The following is a 17902-nucleotide window of genomic DNA, read 5'->3' as shown; positions in this document are numbered from 1 at the left end:
TCTCTAGGATGCTGTACTCCCCTACTATGACTGTACCAAAACACACATCTCTAGGATGCTGCACTACCCTACTATGACTGTACCAAAACACACATTTCTAGGATGCTGCACTACCCTACTATGACTGTACCAAAACACACATCTCTAGGATGCTGCACTACCCTACTATGACTCTACCAAAACACACATTTCTAGGATGCTGCACTCCCAGATGTTTATTGCTGTTGCCTGTCAACTTCACTCTTTGCTTTGTCACTCCAAAAGGTGCCCAGGAGATGACCTGCACAGTGGACGAGGAGTCAGGTGACTTCATCCTGTCATTTGAAAGTTGTCAAATTACAGAGAGCTCCCACTTTGTGTGGAAGAAATTCTACAAGGAAATCACTGACTTCTCCAAAGGCATTGTCATCAAAACAGAGGGCAATATGTAAGCTATGCACCAAACTTGTCAATAGATCAAATATATTTCAACAAAACAAAACGTTCAAGATTTATCAGTAGTGATTCAGAAGTGTGTAATATACTCACATTGATGTGCTCAGTATCTCCTGGACTCTATATTATCAAGTGGTGTGCCTTTATTTATTTCTACATTATCCAATGGTGTGCCTTTGTTTATTTCTATATTATCTAATAGTGTGTCTTTTATTGATTTATTTCTACATTATCCAATGGTGTGTCTTTATTTATTTATTTCTACCTTATCCAATGGTGTGTCTTTTATTGATTTATTTCTACATTATCCAATGGTGTGTCTTTATTTATTTGTTTATATATTATCCAATGGTGTGCCTTTTATTTATTTATTTCTATATTATCCAATGGTGTGGCTGTTTTGATTTCTATATTATCCAATGGTGTATCTTTATTTATTTCTATATTATCCAGTGGTGTGCCTTTTATTTATTTATTTCTATATTATCTAATGGTGCGTCTTTATTTCTTCTTTATTTTATTTCTAGCTCTAAGCTTATTTTCAAACACCCAGACCAGGGGGATATGGGTTGCTTCTCCGTTGCTGTAACTAACACTGATGGTGTTTCTGCCAGCCATGAAATCCATGCCGAAGGTAGGCCCTGGCTGGGGGTCGATCATAAACAGGAGGTTACTTATTTATAACCCTCATTCAGGATCATGGTATGAAATAGATTTAGTCCATACATGCATGCATACTGTACTAGTACATCTAAATCAACACAACAGCATGTCGTTATACAGCAGATGTTGGAGTCAGAAACAATAGTGGTGCCTTTCACTGTTTTTCATAAATAGGATATGATGCCGTGATACAGGACATGCATGTCTGGTCTTGTGCAGTGCAGACAACTGTTACTGTCGAAATGTATGATGAAGTTCCATGTAAAAAGGAATCGCTGTGGATGATATTGGATCATTACAATGCTGAAATACACTCTCCCTTGTTTACCTCTATTACAGAGCTGGAGAAAATGCTGGCAAAGAGCTATGGTATTCGACACCCAGGTAGGTTTTGTTCTGAATGATTTAATATGGCTTTTCTATTTTCAAAGAGAAAAGGAATGTCCGCTACTCTGGTATGTTCCCATTGTGATTTAATCAGACCCACAAAAAAGATCAGAGTTGGATCTTTGTCAGGTCATTTTCTATTTTCACTCTCATAAATAATTGGTTCCCATCAAATAACCATTTGGAATACACAGCTCAGGGTAAAAGGTCAATTTTCTTAGTTTTGTTTTGCTTGTATATTGGGTATATACTGTAGGGGCGTGTGTGCTGTTGTAGACTGGTAATGCGGGTTCATGTAAACCACATAGTTCGATGTAAACCACATAGAGGAGACAACTGTTAATCCCAGAAAATAGTTTTTGTCAGCCCTCGTTCCATCAACGTTTTTAGCATGTGGTTCATCACAGCTTATTCTTATGTTTTGAGAAGGGAAATGTCTTCCTTTGAACAAATGACATTTCTATCACAAAACCTACCTCTATTTGCATCACCTTCTTCCATTATTGTTTCTGCTTCCACAGTGATCCCTCTAAAGACTCAGCTGGCCTACAAGATTCTGGAGCGCGGCCGCATGCGCTTCTGGCTGCAGGCTGAGCACATCTCCTCTGCTGTCACCTATAAGTTCTTAGCTAACAACAATGAACTCTCACCGACTAATGTAAGACTCTCCTCCTTATTCCTGTCAACTCTAAACCGACACACTGTCTTTGTCCGAAATGGTGCCCTATTCCCTACATAGTGCACTTTTGACCCCCATTCCTTATTTAGTGCACATCTTTAGACACCTTTTTGGCATACAGTGCACAACTCCTGACGAGAGGTTCTAGGAGGCTGACCCTATGGGTCTCTGGTCAAAAGTATTGCACTATACAGGAAATAGGGTGTAGTTTCAGACACAACACTGTAATTGAACTCACAATGGACTTGCACAGACAACTTTTGTTCTCTTTGTACTATTCATTCTACTCTATCATCACTATGTCATGGTATGAATAGACTTTTAAGCCAAGACTAGAGTGGATTACACAACATATCCACATTATTGGATTCGCCCATTACGATTCCACAACATTCACTTAATAGAGTCCTCTCATGTAAACTTTCTTGGTGTCTTCTGTGTTCTCAGCCAAATCATGCGAGTCATGACGTGGAGGCTGGCATCATTGAGTTTGTGCTGGATCACTTCACAGAGGATAGCGAGGGCACCTTTACTGTTCAGATCGAGGATGGCAAAGCCAGAGGACAGTCCTCTCTGGTGCTTATCGGAGCTGGTGAGAGCCTGTCTGCTGTGGGGGTTGTGCTCTAATCCAGGGTTGGGCTCCATGAGAGATCCAGGACTTATCCCCTGTATCACTTTGTTTGGGTTGTAGATTTCAAGGCAGCTCTCGCTGACGCAGAACATCAAAGGAGCGAGTACGTCAGAGTGAAAGACGGTAACAGTGTTTCAAAATATGCAGTTCTCTAGTGTTTGGGAAATTCATTATGCAGTCCTCTAGTGTTTGGGAAATTCATTATGCAGTCCTCTAGTGTTTGGGAAATTCATTATGCAGTCCTCTAGTCTTTGGGAAATTCATTATGCAGTCCTCTAGTGTTTGGGAAATTCATTATGCAGTCCTCTAGTGTTTGGGAAATTCATTATGCAGTCCTCTAGTGTTTGGGAAATTCAATATGCATTCCTCTAGTCTTTGGGAAATTCTTTATGCAGTCCTCTAATGTTTGGGAAATTCATTATGCAGTCCTCTAGTCTTTGGGAAATTCAGTATGCAGTCCTCTAGTGTTTGGGAAATCATTATGCAGTCCTCTAGTGTTTGGGAAATTCAGTATGCAGTCCTCTAGTGTTTGGGAAATTAATTTGAGTAATATTTAAATTAGGTATGAATTTCAAATACTAAGATGATGATTTGATATCATAATGTTTTTTTCCTTCAAAATGGTTGACATTATTTATGGCAGCCACACACTGTTATCACACCTGCAAATCCATAAGCCACCCATTGTTACAAGGATATTACAAAGACACAAGGGTGTTATTAGCAAAACAATTGATGAAATCTGACCTTCATATGCCTGCTCTTCCCCCTCCCTCCCTCTATCCCCCCCTCTCTCCCTCGCACCCTTTCTGTCTCTCTTGCCCTCTTTCCAGGCCCCCACTTCAGTGAGTTTTTGTCAGTCCATGTCGGGGATGACTGCTCTGTGGCACTCATCTGCAAGGTAATTAAACATTCACCGAAAGTACAATTAGATTAAGCCAAGAGATTAAATGGAAATGATGGCATGAGTTATCGCTACTGCCAATCTAAACGACAAACACAGTCAGCATGATTCACCTCAGTCGTTGTTCTCCTGCGTTGACAGATGGTGTTGTTGTAATGCAGGCATGCGTCTTTGTTTGGGCTGGTTCACCTACCTGTGGGCTATGGGTTCTGTTGTTTCATAATGCAGGTGGATAATCTGAAGAAGGAAACTGCGCTGCACTGGTATAAGGATGCCGTTGAGATTACCCCTGAAGGGCCAGTCAATCTGGCATCTGGAACCTGCAAGCTTCCTATTTCCCTGGTAATTGTATCACACAGACACACACCTTCTAATTAAGTGATAATGCCCGATAAGCCAGTGTTTGCAGGATATATTGGCACGGGTGTTGTCAAGCCCGAGACGAAGTCGAACAGTGCCAATATATCCTCCAAACACCGGCTTCAAGGACATGTTCACTTTTATACAAGAGGTTACCAACATATTAAAATAATGATTGACATATTTTAATTAAAAAACGTTATTTAGATTCATTTATTAATACTATTTCATCCTTCCACAAGATATAGTCCCAACACAAATCTAGGGTTGCTACCCAAGCCGACTGGTTGTTCGGTTGCCAGAGACGCGACCCAGTCATTCAGTCTTTTTGTTCTGTATTTATGGACATGACCCAGACGTTCGTTCTAAATTTTCCATTGGCATACTGCTTGCTAGCTTGCCAACTACAACTAACTTAGAATCACGTCAAACTTTTAAAAAAGAATAACAAAAGTAGCTGCATTTGTCTAAGCAGTTTTCTAGTGACATTTATTTGGATACATCCATAACAATGAGCTATTGAGGAGCGGTTTTGCCTGGCATAGAACATTTCATATCTCTTCAGGACACTGTTATTCAGAGGAGCTAGCCAACAACACAGCTAACACAATCACTTCAAACTGGAGCTGGAAAGACTGCAAACTAGCTGCACTTCGTTTCGTTTTACCTTTTTTCAAATGACATTTCTTTGAACAGTGTCTTTGGAAAGAACTCAAACCCCTTGACTTTTCCACATTTTGGTAGGTTACAGCTTTACCCCATAATGACAAAGCAAATACAGGTTTTTAGACATTTTTGCAAATTTATAAAAAATTTAAAACAGCAATACATTATTTACTTAAGTATTCAGACCCTTTGCTATGAGACTCGAAATTCAGCTCAGGTGCATCCTGTTTCAGTTGGTCATCCTTGAGATGTTTCTACACCTGTGGTAAATTCAATTTATTGGACATGATTTGGAAAGGCAAACTGAGCAATCGGGGGAGAAGGGCCTTGGTCAGGGACGTGACCAAGAACCAGATGGTCACTCTGACAGAGCTGTAGAGTTCTTCCGTGGAGATAGGAGAACCTTCCAGAAGGACATCCATCTCTGCAGCACAAAAATTAGGCCTTTATGGTAGAGTGGCCAGACGGAAGCCACTCTTCAGTAAAAGGCACATGACAGCCCGCTTGGAGTTTGCCAAAGGGCACCTAAAGACTCTCAGACAATTAGAAACAAGATTATCTGGTCTGATGAAACCAAGAGAGATCCTAGATGAAAACCTGCACCAGAACGCTCAGGACATCAGACAGGTTCACCTTCCAACAGGACAACGACCCTAAGCACAGCCAAGACAATGCAGGTACGACTTTGGTACAAGTCTCTGAATGTCCTTTAGTGGCCCAGCCAGTGCCCGGACTTGAAGCCGATCTATCATCTCTGGAAAGCCCTGAAAATAGCTGGTCAGTGACGCTCCCCATCCAACCTGACAGAGCTTGAGAGGATTTGCAGAGAATAATGAGAGAAACTCCCCAAATACAGGTGTGCGAAGTTTGTAGCATCATACCCAAGAAGACTCGATGCTGTAATCGCTACCAAAGGTGCTTCAACAAAGTACTGAGTATTCCATCGATCCATGTTTAAAACATACAATATACTTGCACTGAAGCTGCTCAACAACTACATCACATTAGTCATCTAACAGACTCACATCCAGAGCGACACACAAAAGCAACCAGGGCCATCCTCCCCTCAGCAGCCACCCTGGTTGCTTCTGTGTGTCGCTCTGGGTGGGAGTTGGTTAGATGATTAATGTGATGTAGCTGTTGAGCGGCTTCACTGCAAGTATACTGTATGTTTTAAACATACAAAAAATATATATATACAGTATATATTTGCATTTTAACAATATAGATTTAGCCAGTGGTAATTTATAGAATAGACACCTGCTGGAATGCGCTTTTAACCAATCAGCATTCAGGATTAGACTTACCTGTTGTATAAAGATTGAACAAAAGACTGGTAGCTGCCAAAATAAAGGAAACATCAACGTAAAGTGTATTAATAGGGTGTTGGGCTCTCACGAGCCACCAGAGCCGCCAGAACAGCTTCAATGCGCCTTGAAATATATTCTACAAGTGTCTGGAACTCTATTCGAGGGATGTGACACCATTCTGTACAGCCACTGCAGACATCAGATTGACCATGCAGAGCTTTTAAGCATGATGGGATGTTAATTGCTTAACTACCTCAGGAACCACACCTGTGTGGAAGCATCTGCTTTCAACATACTTTGCATCCCTAATTTACTCAAGTGCTTCCATTATTTTACCTGTACATATAATAGCAGGTGTTACTGTATGTGGACAATAGGCAGAAGCACAATTACATTCCTTGGAAAGCCAGTAGTTTGGATAATAGTCTACAGTAAAAGGACCTTGCAGTCTGGTAAACCGGGTTAGGCACATTCATCCCATGACTTCATTGCTGGAAATCTCAAGGCAGTCATTGAGAACAGAATTGTTATTGAGTACATTTCTGAGCAGTCCTGTGACTTTCCATATCATCTAGACATGATCAGGATTACCCTTGTTTGTGTTGTTGGAGGGTTCTATCCGCCTACACAGTCATGCTGTCAGTTCACAGGATGTTGGTTTTATCCGCCTACTTTATACCACAGGATGTTGGTTGTTGGTGGCACTTTAGTTGGGGAGGACATGCTCATGGTATTGGCTGGGGCGGTATGAGTGGAATGGTATCAAGTAAATCAAACACATGGTTTGATGCCATTCCATTCACGCCGTTCCAGCCATTATTATGAGCCATTTTGCCCTCAGCAGCCTCCACTGTTTCACACAAAAAGACTAGAGACAAACAGCCAGCAAAACATGTGTGATGTAATGTGATGTAATGTAATGTAAGGGAAGTAAGAGGTGCAGTCGAGGTGAATTTTGACTTGAGGTCCTAGGGGCACCAGTCATTTATAGGAAACAAGAGGAATAACCCTGAGGGGAAGAAGATAAGCAGCTCGATCCTCAGTAAAGCTCCACTGTCATAGAAAGCAGCCACTTCCAATTATGTCATTATAAATATTCACACCCTGCAATCGTACTCTGTCCTCACAAAGCTATGAGATGGAAGAGGTTACTCTGATCCTGTGCTTGATATACAGCCTGTTTGACATTGGCCACATGTAAATGCCAGAAGTGGTGAGAAAAATTATATGAAATTGAGACAATAGCTAGGTTTGCATCCAATTGGCAATAGATTTTCATTCGAATATTAAAAAATGTTTTTCACCAGTGGTGTGTTTCCACCAAACTGACTCGTTGCAGATAAAAGTCAGCTTAAATTGTGATGTACCAAATACAAATGTAAAGTTCAATATGTTTCCATCGTATTTACAACTCTAGCGATAGTTTTGCAAATGTGTCTACTGTGATCTTGGCATGTGCACACTAGCCAACAGCTTGTAGATACAGTGCGGGTAGGCTGTGCGGGTAGGCTAGTCAACATGTTGATATTATTATGGATAATAGCGAGAATATTTTTATCTATCAAATGGCAGTCAAGCATCAATACCATCTCATCAGAATAAGACCCTTAGTATTTATTGGAAAGGAGCATCACGCTCATCACTGTGCACTTTCATCACCCTGTGTAGTTCATCATAACTTATTTCATCTGTAGCCTAATAAACTGCATGGTTTCCCCAGTTGTAGTGGGAGAAGTAGACTACATACCATATCATCGCGGAATGATACTTCGATATGATGGTTATTATATCAATATTTGCGCATAAAGGCCTTCCACTGCCATTTCATGCGTGATACATTTTACCAGCAGAAAAAGAAAGCACCAAAGGTTGAACTAACAAATGATCTGTCAGCATTTATAAAATTGTACTGAAACTTCCTGTTTCCATCACAGCTGTTTTTAAAAAATATGGTATGACTTTACTCATGTAAAAATTGTGGATGGAAATGTGGTTAGAGACAGTGTATGAACCGGAATTGACTAAAGCAAAACAATTCCAATCACAATGTAAGGATGTTAATGAAGCTTACGTGGTCAATGCTACTGTTACAGAGGGTAGGCCTACCTACTGCATTCCAATTTGAGGCCTTTCTACTGCATTCTATTTTGAGGCCTTTCTACTGCATTCTAATTTGAGACATATCTACTGAGACATATCTACTAATTTGAGACATATCTACTGAGACATATCTACTAATTTGAGACATATCTACTGAGACATATCTACTAATTTGAGACACATCTACTAATTTGAGACATATCTACTAATTTGAGACATATCTACTGAGACATATCTATTGAGACATATCTACTAATTTGAGACATATCTACTGAGACATATCTACTAATTTGAGACATATCTACTAATTTGAGACATATCTACTGAGACATATCTACTAATTTGAGACATATCTACTGAGACATATCTACTAATTTGAGACATATCTACTAATTTGAGACATATCTGCTGAGACATATCTACTAATTTGAGACATATCTACTAATTTGAGACATATCTGCTGAGACATATCTACTAATTTGAGACATATCTGCTGAGACATATCTACTAATTTGAGACATATCTACTAATTTGAGACATATCTACTAATTTGAGACATATCTGCTGAGACATATCTACTAATTTGAGACATATCTACTGAGACATATCTACTAATTTGAGACATATCTACTGAGACATATCTACTAATTTGAGACATATCTACTGAGACATATCTACTAATTTGAGACATATCTACTAATTTGAGACATATCTACTGAGACATATCTACTAATTTGAGACATATCTACTGAGACATATCTACTAATTTGAGACATATCTACTGAGACACATCTACTAATTTGAGACATATCTACTAATTTGAGACATATCTACTAATTTGAGACATATCTACTGAGACATATCTACTGAGACATATCTACTAATTTGAGACATATCTACTGAGACATATCTACTAATTTGAGACATATCTACTGAGACATATCTACTAATTTGAGACATATCTACTGAGACATATCTACTAATTTGATTCCTGAAATGTTTTTTTTTTATCCGCCCTAGTTCTCCAAGGCTTCCACTGGCATTTACAAAGCTACCATCAGTGACGACAGAGGAAAGGATCAGTCCCAAATTGAAATATCTGGCCATGGTAAATACTATTATCAAAATGATACCATGTTGTATGTGAAATATATTGTCTTACTGTGAACATACTTTGAATGTAATTTTGTTCTATCAACATCTCTCTTACAGCTTTTGATGAAATTATCAACAAGCTTTCTAAACTTGCTGGTAGGTACAAATATCTTCAAGTTTAGCTTGCTTGATTGCCACTTCCCTTTTTAGAATACTTAGCATATTTTAGCATGCTTTAAAATACTTTAGCATACTTAAAAAAAACGTATTTCAGTTTATTCTAATCATTATTCAACCAGGGCAATAAATCAGTTGGACTTGATTGTTAGATTACAGATAATGTGTTCCTCACACAGTTCTGTGGCTTTTCTCAGTGCAGCTAAATCAGTGCAGCAAAACTAATGAGGCGGATTACACAGCCAGTGGGCATATCAAGGGTCTTGTTACTCTACCCTCATGAACTGGGCTGAAGTAACAAATCTGTACCTGTTGTCCTAGCCTGAAATCTTATTCCCATTACAGCATTTGTTGTGCTGATTTCCAATTCCCTGCACTCGCCAACCAATTAGTAAACCACAGCAAGTCACCAAGTTGTGTCTATCCAAGAAGATATATTATTAATTTAAGAGACGTATAGAACATTTATGTCAACATATGTACACTAAAGGACGCTTGGGTTTTCCTTTTCACTCACCAGGATCCTCTGCAACTGAGTTGGCAATTCACTGCACAGCAACAGGCATTCAGCTCCAATGCCACATGAAATACTACACAGAGGAGATGAAAATCCATTGGCTGCACGTGTAAGCATATGCTAAGTATTTAAATATGGGGGGGTGGGGGTCTTTTCTTTTCTTAAATTATGCAGAGAATGCGAAATTATGGAAATGTTCATGTAAATAGAATCCACACAAGGTTTTATCCCAAGGCGTAACATGAGCCAGGCATGTAAACATGATTTGAGATTTTGTCAAAAATTGTGACTCTTTAGTAAAAATGTAAAACAACAGTGACACCAGAGCCTTTCTTCACACACAAACAATACAAAACAAATATAAACTCTCACTAATGCTCTGTCCTAAGGAAATATTTAGTAGGCCTACCTAGCAGAATAGCTACAGGATAATTTAAAAAACACTTGTGGGAAGTCATCGGTTACAGCAGCTTGTGTAAGGCAAACCAGTTTCAGCTAAACCATGTGTGGGTCTTCTCATCCCTGTATGAACGTTTTGAAGTAGCTGCTTAGGGTTTTCTTTCTTCTGGCGTGCATGGCATAGACAAGGGGAGCATGTTTCACAGCACGGCAACAATTTCACACGCAATGACTGAACAAAGCTCACCATTTCCCATGATTCCTCACAAATTTGAGCTTGGCAAATTTCAGGTCCTCCCTGCCTGCCAAGAGGGCCATGGCACATAAATAACATAATGATGATGCTCAAATGGTCCAGAAAGGCAACTGCAGCTGGTCATTATTTGATAAACTACTAGAAAATGACACTTATTATGAGAGAAATTATGAAATTCTACCATTTTCATTAGAATCAATCACAATTTCATGTTATGTTTGTATGATCCTAATTAGGTCCTCATTGAGCTACCTGTGAATTAGTTTATACAATTTTTCATTGACTGCTCTTTAGGGGCCTACTCAATCCAACACAATGGATACCTTCAATAGCAGTGTTTTTTCAATCCCAAAACAATCATTATTATGCTCCATCTGTTCCTCCCCTTTTTACCATTCCAGGGAAAGGAAACTCTCTCACTCTGAGAAGGTGCGTATTGGAGGTACCCCAGCCATGGCCACTATGGAGATCATTGAACCCACAGACAAGGATAAGGGTCTTTACCACATCCAGATAATAGATACGGATAAGACCTATACTCGCACCATCGACCTCTCTGGACACGGTAAGCCAGATCATATAGACAGTATATATGCCGTCGTACTTGTCCTTTAACAACCCGCTTCTCCTTCCGTCTTGCAAATAGCATGACACATGAACGCAGTGATATTATCACATTCAGCATGTATGAACCTCAAGAACAATACCAGGATAATGGTAACCTGTAAATGATACACCTGATCAATGGAGTTCACCATTTTAGATATTCACATTCATTCGTATGCATTGGATTCCCAGCCCAGTCTTCATTAGTGTGTGTACCTAACATCTAAATGTTGAAAAAAATGGAGGTTGTATATCATTACCATTTTTTCTGGCAGTATATCAATGAGGTGGAGTCTTCAGCTGGACCACAGTAATGAGAACACTGTGCATTTTTATCAAAATGACCAACTACTAAAAACTGTTGTAGTTTTTATCATACCACCTCCAACTATTGGCCACTCTACTGTAGTCCTGCCACGGTAACCCAGGCAGTGTCCAGTTTCACACTGATTTCTACATTTATAATACAAAGAAAAGGGCATCTCTGCAGCTGGGTACACAGAAGCAAGCAGCATATTTAGGCTAATCCGGTGGATGAAATAACAGGAACAACAATATCAAAGGTGCAATCCTGGCTCAGACTTCAGTTAGTCAACAGACTGTTTGATGACAAACATAATCAAGGGCTGGTCCCTGACAGGTCATGCGATGTGTGGGCTGGAAACAGTAATGAGTGAGCGAGGATGAGCTATTTCAGGCAAAACACAACAACATTACAATAATGAGGTAAGATATGTTTCAGTGTGTGCAAATGAGGTAAGATTAGAGAGGTAAGGCAATAAATAGGCCATAGTGGCCAATAATTACAATTTAGCATTAACACTGGAGTGATAGATGTGCAGAAGATGAATGTGCAAGTAGAGATACTGGGGTACAAAGGAGCATAAAATAAATAACAATATGAGGATGAGGTAGTTTGGTGGGCTATTTACAGATGGGCTATGTACAGGTGCAATGATCTGTAAGCTGCTCTGACAGCTGATGCTTAAAGTTAGTGAGGGAGATATGAGTCTACAGCTTCAGTGAATTTTGCAATTCGTTCCAGTCATTGGCAGCAGAGAACTGGAAGGAAAGGCGGCCAAAGGAGGAATTGACTTTGGGGGTGACCAGTGAAATATACCTGCTGGAGTGCATGCTATGGGTGGGTGCTGCTATGGTGACCAGTGAGCTGAGATAAGGCGGGGCTTTACCTAGCAAAGAGTTATAGATGACCTGGAGCCAGTGGGTTTGGCAAAGAATATGAAGCGAGGACCAGCCAATGAGAGCATACAGGTCACAGTGGTGGGTAGTATATGGGGCTTTGGTGACAAAACGGATGGCACTGTGATAGACTGCATCCAATTTGTTGAGTAGAGTGTTGGAGGCTATTTTGTAAATGACATTGCCGAAGTCATGGATCGGTAGGATAATCAGTTTTAGGAGGGGATGTTTGGCAGCATGAGTGAAGGATGCTTTGTTGCGAAATAGGAAGCCGATTCTAATGTGAGTCTGGAAGGAGAGTTTACAGTCTAACCAGACACCTAGGTATTTGTAGTTGCCCACATATTCTAAGTCAAAACCGTCCAGTGTAGTGATGCTGGATGGGCGGGCAGGTGCAGGCAGCGATTGGTTGAAGAGCATGCACTTAGTTTTACTTGCATTTAATAGCAGTTGTAGGCCACGGAAGGAGAGTTGTATGGCATTGAAGCTCGTCTGGAGGTTAGTTAACACAGTGTCCAAAGAAGGTCCAGAAGTATACAGAATAGTGTCGTCTGCATAGAGGTGGATCAGAGAATCACCAGCAGCAAGAGCAACATCACTGATGTATACAGAGAAAAGAGTCGGCCCGAGAATTGAACCCTGTGGCACCCCCATAGAGACTGCCAGAGGTCCGCACAACAGGCCCTCCGATTTGACACACTGAACTCTGTCTGAGAAGTAGTTGGTGAACCAGGCGAGGCAGTCATTTGAGAAATCAAGGCTGTTGAGTCTGCCGATAAGAATGCGATGATTGACCGAGTCGAAAGCCTTGGCAAGGTCGATGAATACGGCTGCACAGTATTGCACAGCTAATGGCTGTGTCCAGGCACTCCGCGTTGCATCGTGCATATTAACTCTAATAAATAATAAATAATGTAATTAGAGCGGTTTAATTATTACATGCATGAAAAGCCAATCTTTTCTTTCTTTTTCACAGCCTACGATAAAGCCTTTGCGGAATTCACAACTCTCAAGTAAGATAATCACGTCATAATTCTGTTCAGTGTATTCATTTCCGTGTTGTTTCATGCACATGTATGCAGGACAATAATACTATATACATTTCATCTTCATTACAGCTGAAACACAGCTTGAATTCCTATATAGTGTTAATGTATTGTGGTAATGCAGAGCATGTGTATGGAGTTACAGTCTTGGGGTGAAATATACAAAGCTCACTGTGCTAATGAACTCACTGCCATTTTCCCCTTGTTTTCCAGAGAGGAAGCATATGCTGAAGCCAGTGAGTACATTCTCTTGTCATGATGCTAGATTGTGGCTCTGTGGGAATTTTCTGATTCGGCCAATATTGTTATTATATAATATCTTCCTTTTTAGACCGTGGCAAAGTACTGGGCGGTCTCCCTGATGTTGTTACCATCATGGAGAAGAAGGTAATTTACCTTTTATTTTGCAATTGAATACAATGATGGGAATATATTTAACACTAGAACAGGTAACCAGACATGGTTTAACACATTGCGATCATAACCAGATGGATGCAGCTGATGTCCACTGTAACCTACTGTTGCATTATACACAGCACCAGTGGTGGGAAAAGTACCCAATTGTCATACTTGAGTCAATGTTTAACAAAATACTACTTGAGAAAAGTAAAAAAGTTTTGGTTTTAAATGTAATTACTAAAATATACTTAAGTATCATAAGTAAACGTTTAAATAATTTCAAATTCTTTATATTAAGCAAACCAGATGGCACCATTTTCTTGTTTATTTATTATTTACGGATAGCCAGGGGCATGTGTTTAGTGAGTCCTCCAGATCAGAGGCAGTAGGGATGACCAGGGAAGTTCTCTTGATAAGTGTGTGAATTGGACCATTTTCCTGTTCTGCTAAGCATTCAAAATGTAGAGTACTTTTGGGTGTCAGGGCAAATGTATGGAGTAAAACGTATATAATTTTCCTTAAGAATGTACTAAAGTAAAAGTTGTCAAATCGAAATAGTAAAGTACAGACAGATACCCAATACAACTACTTAAGATGGAAGATGGAGGGTGGAAGATGGAGTTATATTGCATTTCACAGCACCTCATGTCAGACTTCATACAGCATATGATATATTGCGGGAAAAACATAAACTGGGGTCCTTATGAAACACATGCGTGATGTATATGATAGGAATATTGTGTAGACATGTCATATGGTTTGCATAATGGCAGAATAGAGCTACTTGTAAAGGTCACTGTAGCTGCACCTCTCTCCAAAGTGACTACACACACTTGTTTGTAGTGTGATTGGTTATTTTACCTTGGGGCTGCAAGAGGGGAGAGACTAGGGATTTAACAAGACACGATAAGCATAGTAAACTCTGATTAAATCAAACAACAGCACTCCAACATTCCATCTTCTTCTGTTATATCTGTGTTGGTAACCAACGGTGTTTCAATTCCTTTGCCCTGCTTGGTAGACACTGAGTTTGACCTGCACAGTGTGCGGTGACCCCAAACCTCAAGTCACCTGGTTAAAAAATGGTGCAGAGGTGTATACCGATGACCAGTACTTGGTGTCCCTCGAATCCGGGAAGTTCGCCAGTCTCACCATCAAGCGTGTGTCCCTGGAAGACTGTGGCAGGTACACTATGACGGTGCAGAACAAATATGGAGGAGAGTCCGTGGATATCGTTGTGAGCGCCTACAAGCATGGAGACACGATTCCACAGGCCAAACCAACGCTAACACCCAAGTCCATCATCCCACCTAAACGTCCTATTGAGATCCCAGGTCCCAAGGTTGTCACCCCTGCCCCTTCCCCAGCTCCTTCCCATGTCTCTTCTCCAGCCGCTGCCAAGTCCCCCACCTCTCCTAAGGGACTGAAGTCTCCCACCCCAGCTCGTAGCATGAAGTCCCCTACCCCAACAAGGAGAAAGTAAACAACCGAAGCACTTCAATTCCAAAGAGAGACAAGACAATGAAAAGTGATTGATCTTTTTGCATGAGTCATGAAATATAACTTTATTTAAAGCTAGAATCCTTTATTAAAACAATAACATAGGAACACCCCGCCTCTTTTGGTAAAAAGCTATGGGATGGCCCTGGTTATACAGTGTTAAAACAAGCTTTTGTGTTTTGATAGGGTATGACAGTTAAACTAATATCATGAGGCATTTATAATTTATTTTAATCGAGAATCGGGTATATATCATTAATTTACAAGTCCAAAAATGTATGTTGCAACTAAGGATTCCAACGTTAAGACAAGATGTCTCTCATTTTTCACTGGGTGAGTTGTCATCAAGTTTTACTAAGCTGAATGTCCCTTCTAATGAACTTGTCTCTGTCTCACTTTGGGTGCTTTGGTAAGAATTGACCAGCTTTGATGGTTAGTTTATTACATCTCTGTTTTAAAAGCTGCACTTTCAATTAGCTGGTGCAATGTTGAGGTATTGGCTGTCCCTACGGATGGATAACCCCAAAGTGCTGGACCTCCACTTAGCCCACAGCGGCAGGCGTGGCGATTCTAGTCACTGTCCCCAATAAATCACGTTACCCTTCTCGCCGCCGCATGTCTCTGCTTGCTTTTGTGCTAATAAAAAGGAGCAAAAATCACTTCTCACTGTGTGGTCCCTGAGCTGTTTACTGTTGGGTTCCAGGGCACACTCACCCAAGGTGTCTGAATGCAGTCGCAATGTAAAATATGTAAGCGATTAGAGTGGCTATAGGCCTATCTGAATCACATCAGCACTTTTCCCTACCTCTTTGCCCACTCTCATTTTCAACTCCACAAATCAATTCATGTATATGGAGCACCTATGGCTGTTTGCCCACTGACAACTTGCCATCAGTTTCCCCACTATTCAATGGGAGTTGTTAATCAAGTATCTCCACAAGGATATTGTTAATAAATCACAATCACATGTCTAGTTTTGGCGGGAAAGGAATTCACTTTATTCATGTTGTGTAATCCTAACCTAATTGAGTATGTTCAATTCAAAAAGCCAAATATGAGTGCAAGCCATTAATTATTTGCATCATACACTTTCTGGGTTGTGTCCTTTTTCCAAGTTCCTAGTTGATAAACTGTTTCAGCTTGACATACTTCAGAGCCCTATTCTGTCAAAAAGTCCATTTTCAACGGCACAGTTTTTTCTCATTTCAGTGATAAACTGGCTCCAGTAATCATTACACTGGAGTTGGGATTTGATTGGAATAATTAAAATGGAGGAAATTGGTCTTATTTAGCTTTTGAAATCATTCTACATGTGACTGGAATTAAATCACACATATTTAATCACTGAACATTATTTCCTATATAAATCATAGTTTTATATAGCAACTTATATCAATCAACTCAGTACCTATTGTAGTTCCCCTCTATCACTCAAAAGTCGTACCCTGAGAAATGCTCATAATATTGATTATTGCTACTCGCAAACGGGCTAAATGGACAAGCTGAAGAACTGTATTTTCTAAATCCCATCAATAACCTAAATGTGCATTTCAAGTCAAATACAGTATAATATTGTAGCCATTCCTTGAAATACAGTTTTGAATAGCGATTTCATTACACATGACCACATGGTGACACTGGTGCTTCATACAGTCACAGCCCATGTACAACCACTAAACCCGATAGGAGCCACCAGTCAAGACACTGAATCATGTGGCTTACTTTTATGCATCGATTTGCTGTGGGTGGATGAATTACAAAACTACATTGTGGACAAATTACCACCCCGAATACACACAAAAACAAGGGATTTATGTCATTACTGCTCCCAAAGGGGCTATTCAACAAACGATAAGCACATTAAATCATAAATGTTTAAATCATACATTTTACATTTGGAATGGTTCTTTTTTTCAACAGACACAATCATCAAACACAAGTGATTGCTGATCAAAAATATTGGAATATGGGAATTATCTATAAGAATTGTGGGTAGAACTATCTTCTTAATGGTTCCGCTTAAATTGGTATTTACCAAGTGTTTACTAAGAAAGTATGTGTTAACACTGGGTTGTTTCTGGGTCATTTTACAACACAATTGGTAACTACCTGTAACAAAACAGTGCTGGGTCAATCCCAAAGAAATATATAATCCATGTTATTCATGTATAATTACAATTTTATTATGTATTTTCTTAATTTGATTTAAATCAAGTGAATACCTGGTCCTTCCTGTACCATACAGTGTGGTGCTACTAAATTGTTTTAACGACTGGTCATTATCAATGATTTCAAAATGGCCGTATGTGTTCTTTGACTTAATATCCCAAACAAAGAGAGCATATCTACTGTAGTACTTTATATTGAGTCTGTGATACAGTTCGGTTTGAACAGAAGTATCTCTTGGTTCTCGGAACATGAGAGTAAAGAAAATAGGATTTGAGATTACTTTGAAGTAGAAACTGCCATTGTTATCATTGGAGGCATTTTTCACTTTCAGATAAAGTGAGTGTGGGTGATATCCCTTTGATGATATGCTAACTTTCTCTATACAGAACAAAGGAATGCTGCC

The 17902-nt window shown here is 39.8% G+C and overlaps 1 protein-coding gene across 1 annotated transcript in view; it reads left to right on the top strand.

The window, feature by feature from the left end:
• Window positions 1-15996, top strand: part of LOC109889454 (myomesin-2) — a 38191-nt gene extending 22195 nt beyond the window's left edge. The window contains exons 22-37 of the mRNA XM_020480889.2: window positions 265-427; window positions 963-1069; window positions 1438-1482; window positions 2007-2143; window positions 2612-2756; window positions 2856-2918; window positions 3629-3696; window positions 3928-4041; window positions 9156-9243; window positions 9348-9386; window positions 9928-10033; window positions 10981-11144; window positions 13362-13398; window positions 13645-13667; window positions 13763-13818; window positions 14852-15996. Coding sequence (XP_020336478.1) covers window positions 265-427; window positions 963-1069; window positions 1438-1482; window positions 2007-2143; window positions 2612-2756; window positions 2856-2918; window positions 3629-3696; window positions 3928-4041; window positions 9156-9243; window positions 9348-9386; window positions 9928-10033; window positions 10981-11144; window positions 13362-13398; window positions 13645-13667; window positions 13763-13818; window positions 14852-15313 — 1817 coding nt within the window. The 3' untranslated portion in view covers window positions 15314-15996. The remainder of the gene's footprint in view (window positions 1-264; window positions 428-962; window positions 1070-1437; window positions 1483-2006; window positions 2144-2611; window positions 2757-2855; window positions 2919-3628; window positions 3697-3927; window positions 4042-9155; window positions 9244-9347; window positions 9387-9927; window positions 10034-10980; window positions 11145-13361; window positions 13399-13644; window positions 13668-13762; window positions 13819-14851) is intronic.
• Window positions 15997-17902: the final 1906 nt, after the last annotated feature.

This window comes from Oncorhynchus kisutch, linkage group LG25 (genome assembly GCF_002021735.2).
Source record: "Oncorhynchus kisutch isolate 150728-3 linkage group LG25, Okis_V2, whole genome shotgun sequence".
Taxonomy (NCBI): Eukaryota; Metazoa; Chordata; class Actinopteri; order Salmoniformes; family Salmonidae; genus Oncorhynchus; species Oncorhynchus kisutch.
This window is presented reverse-complemented; position numbering and strand designations above follow the sequence as displayed.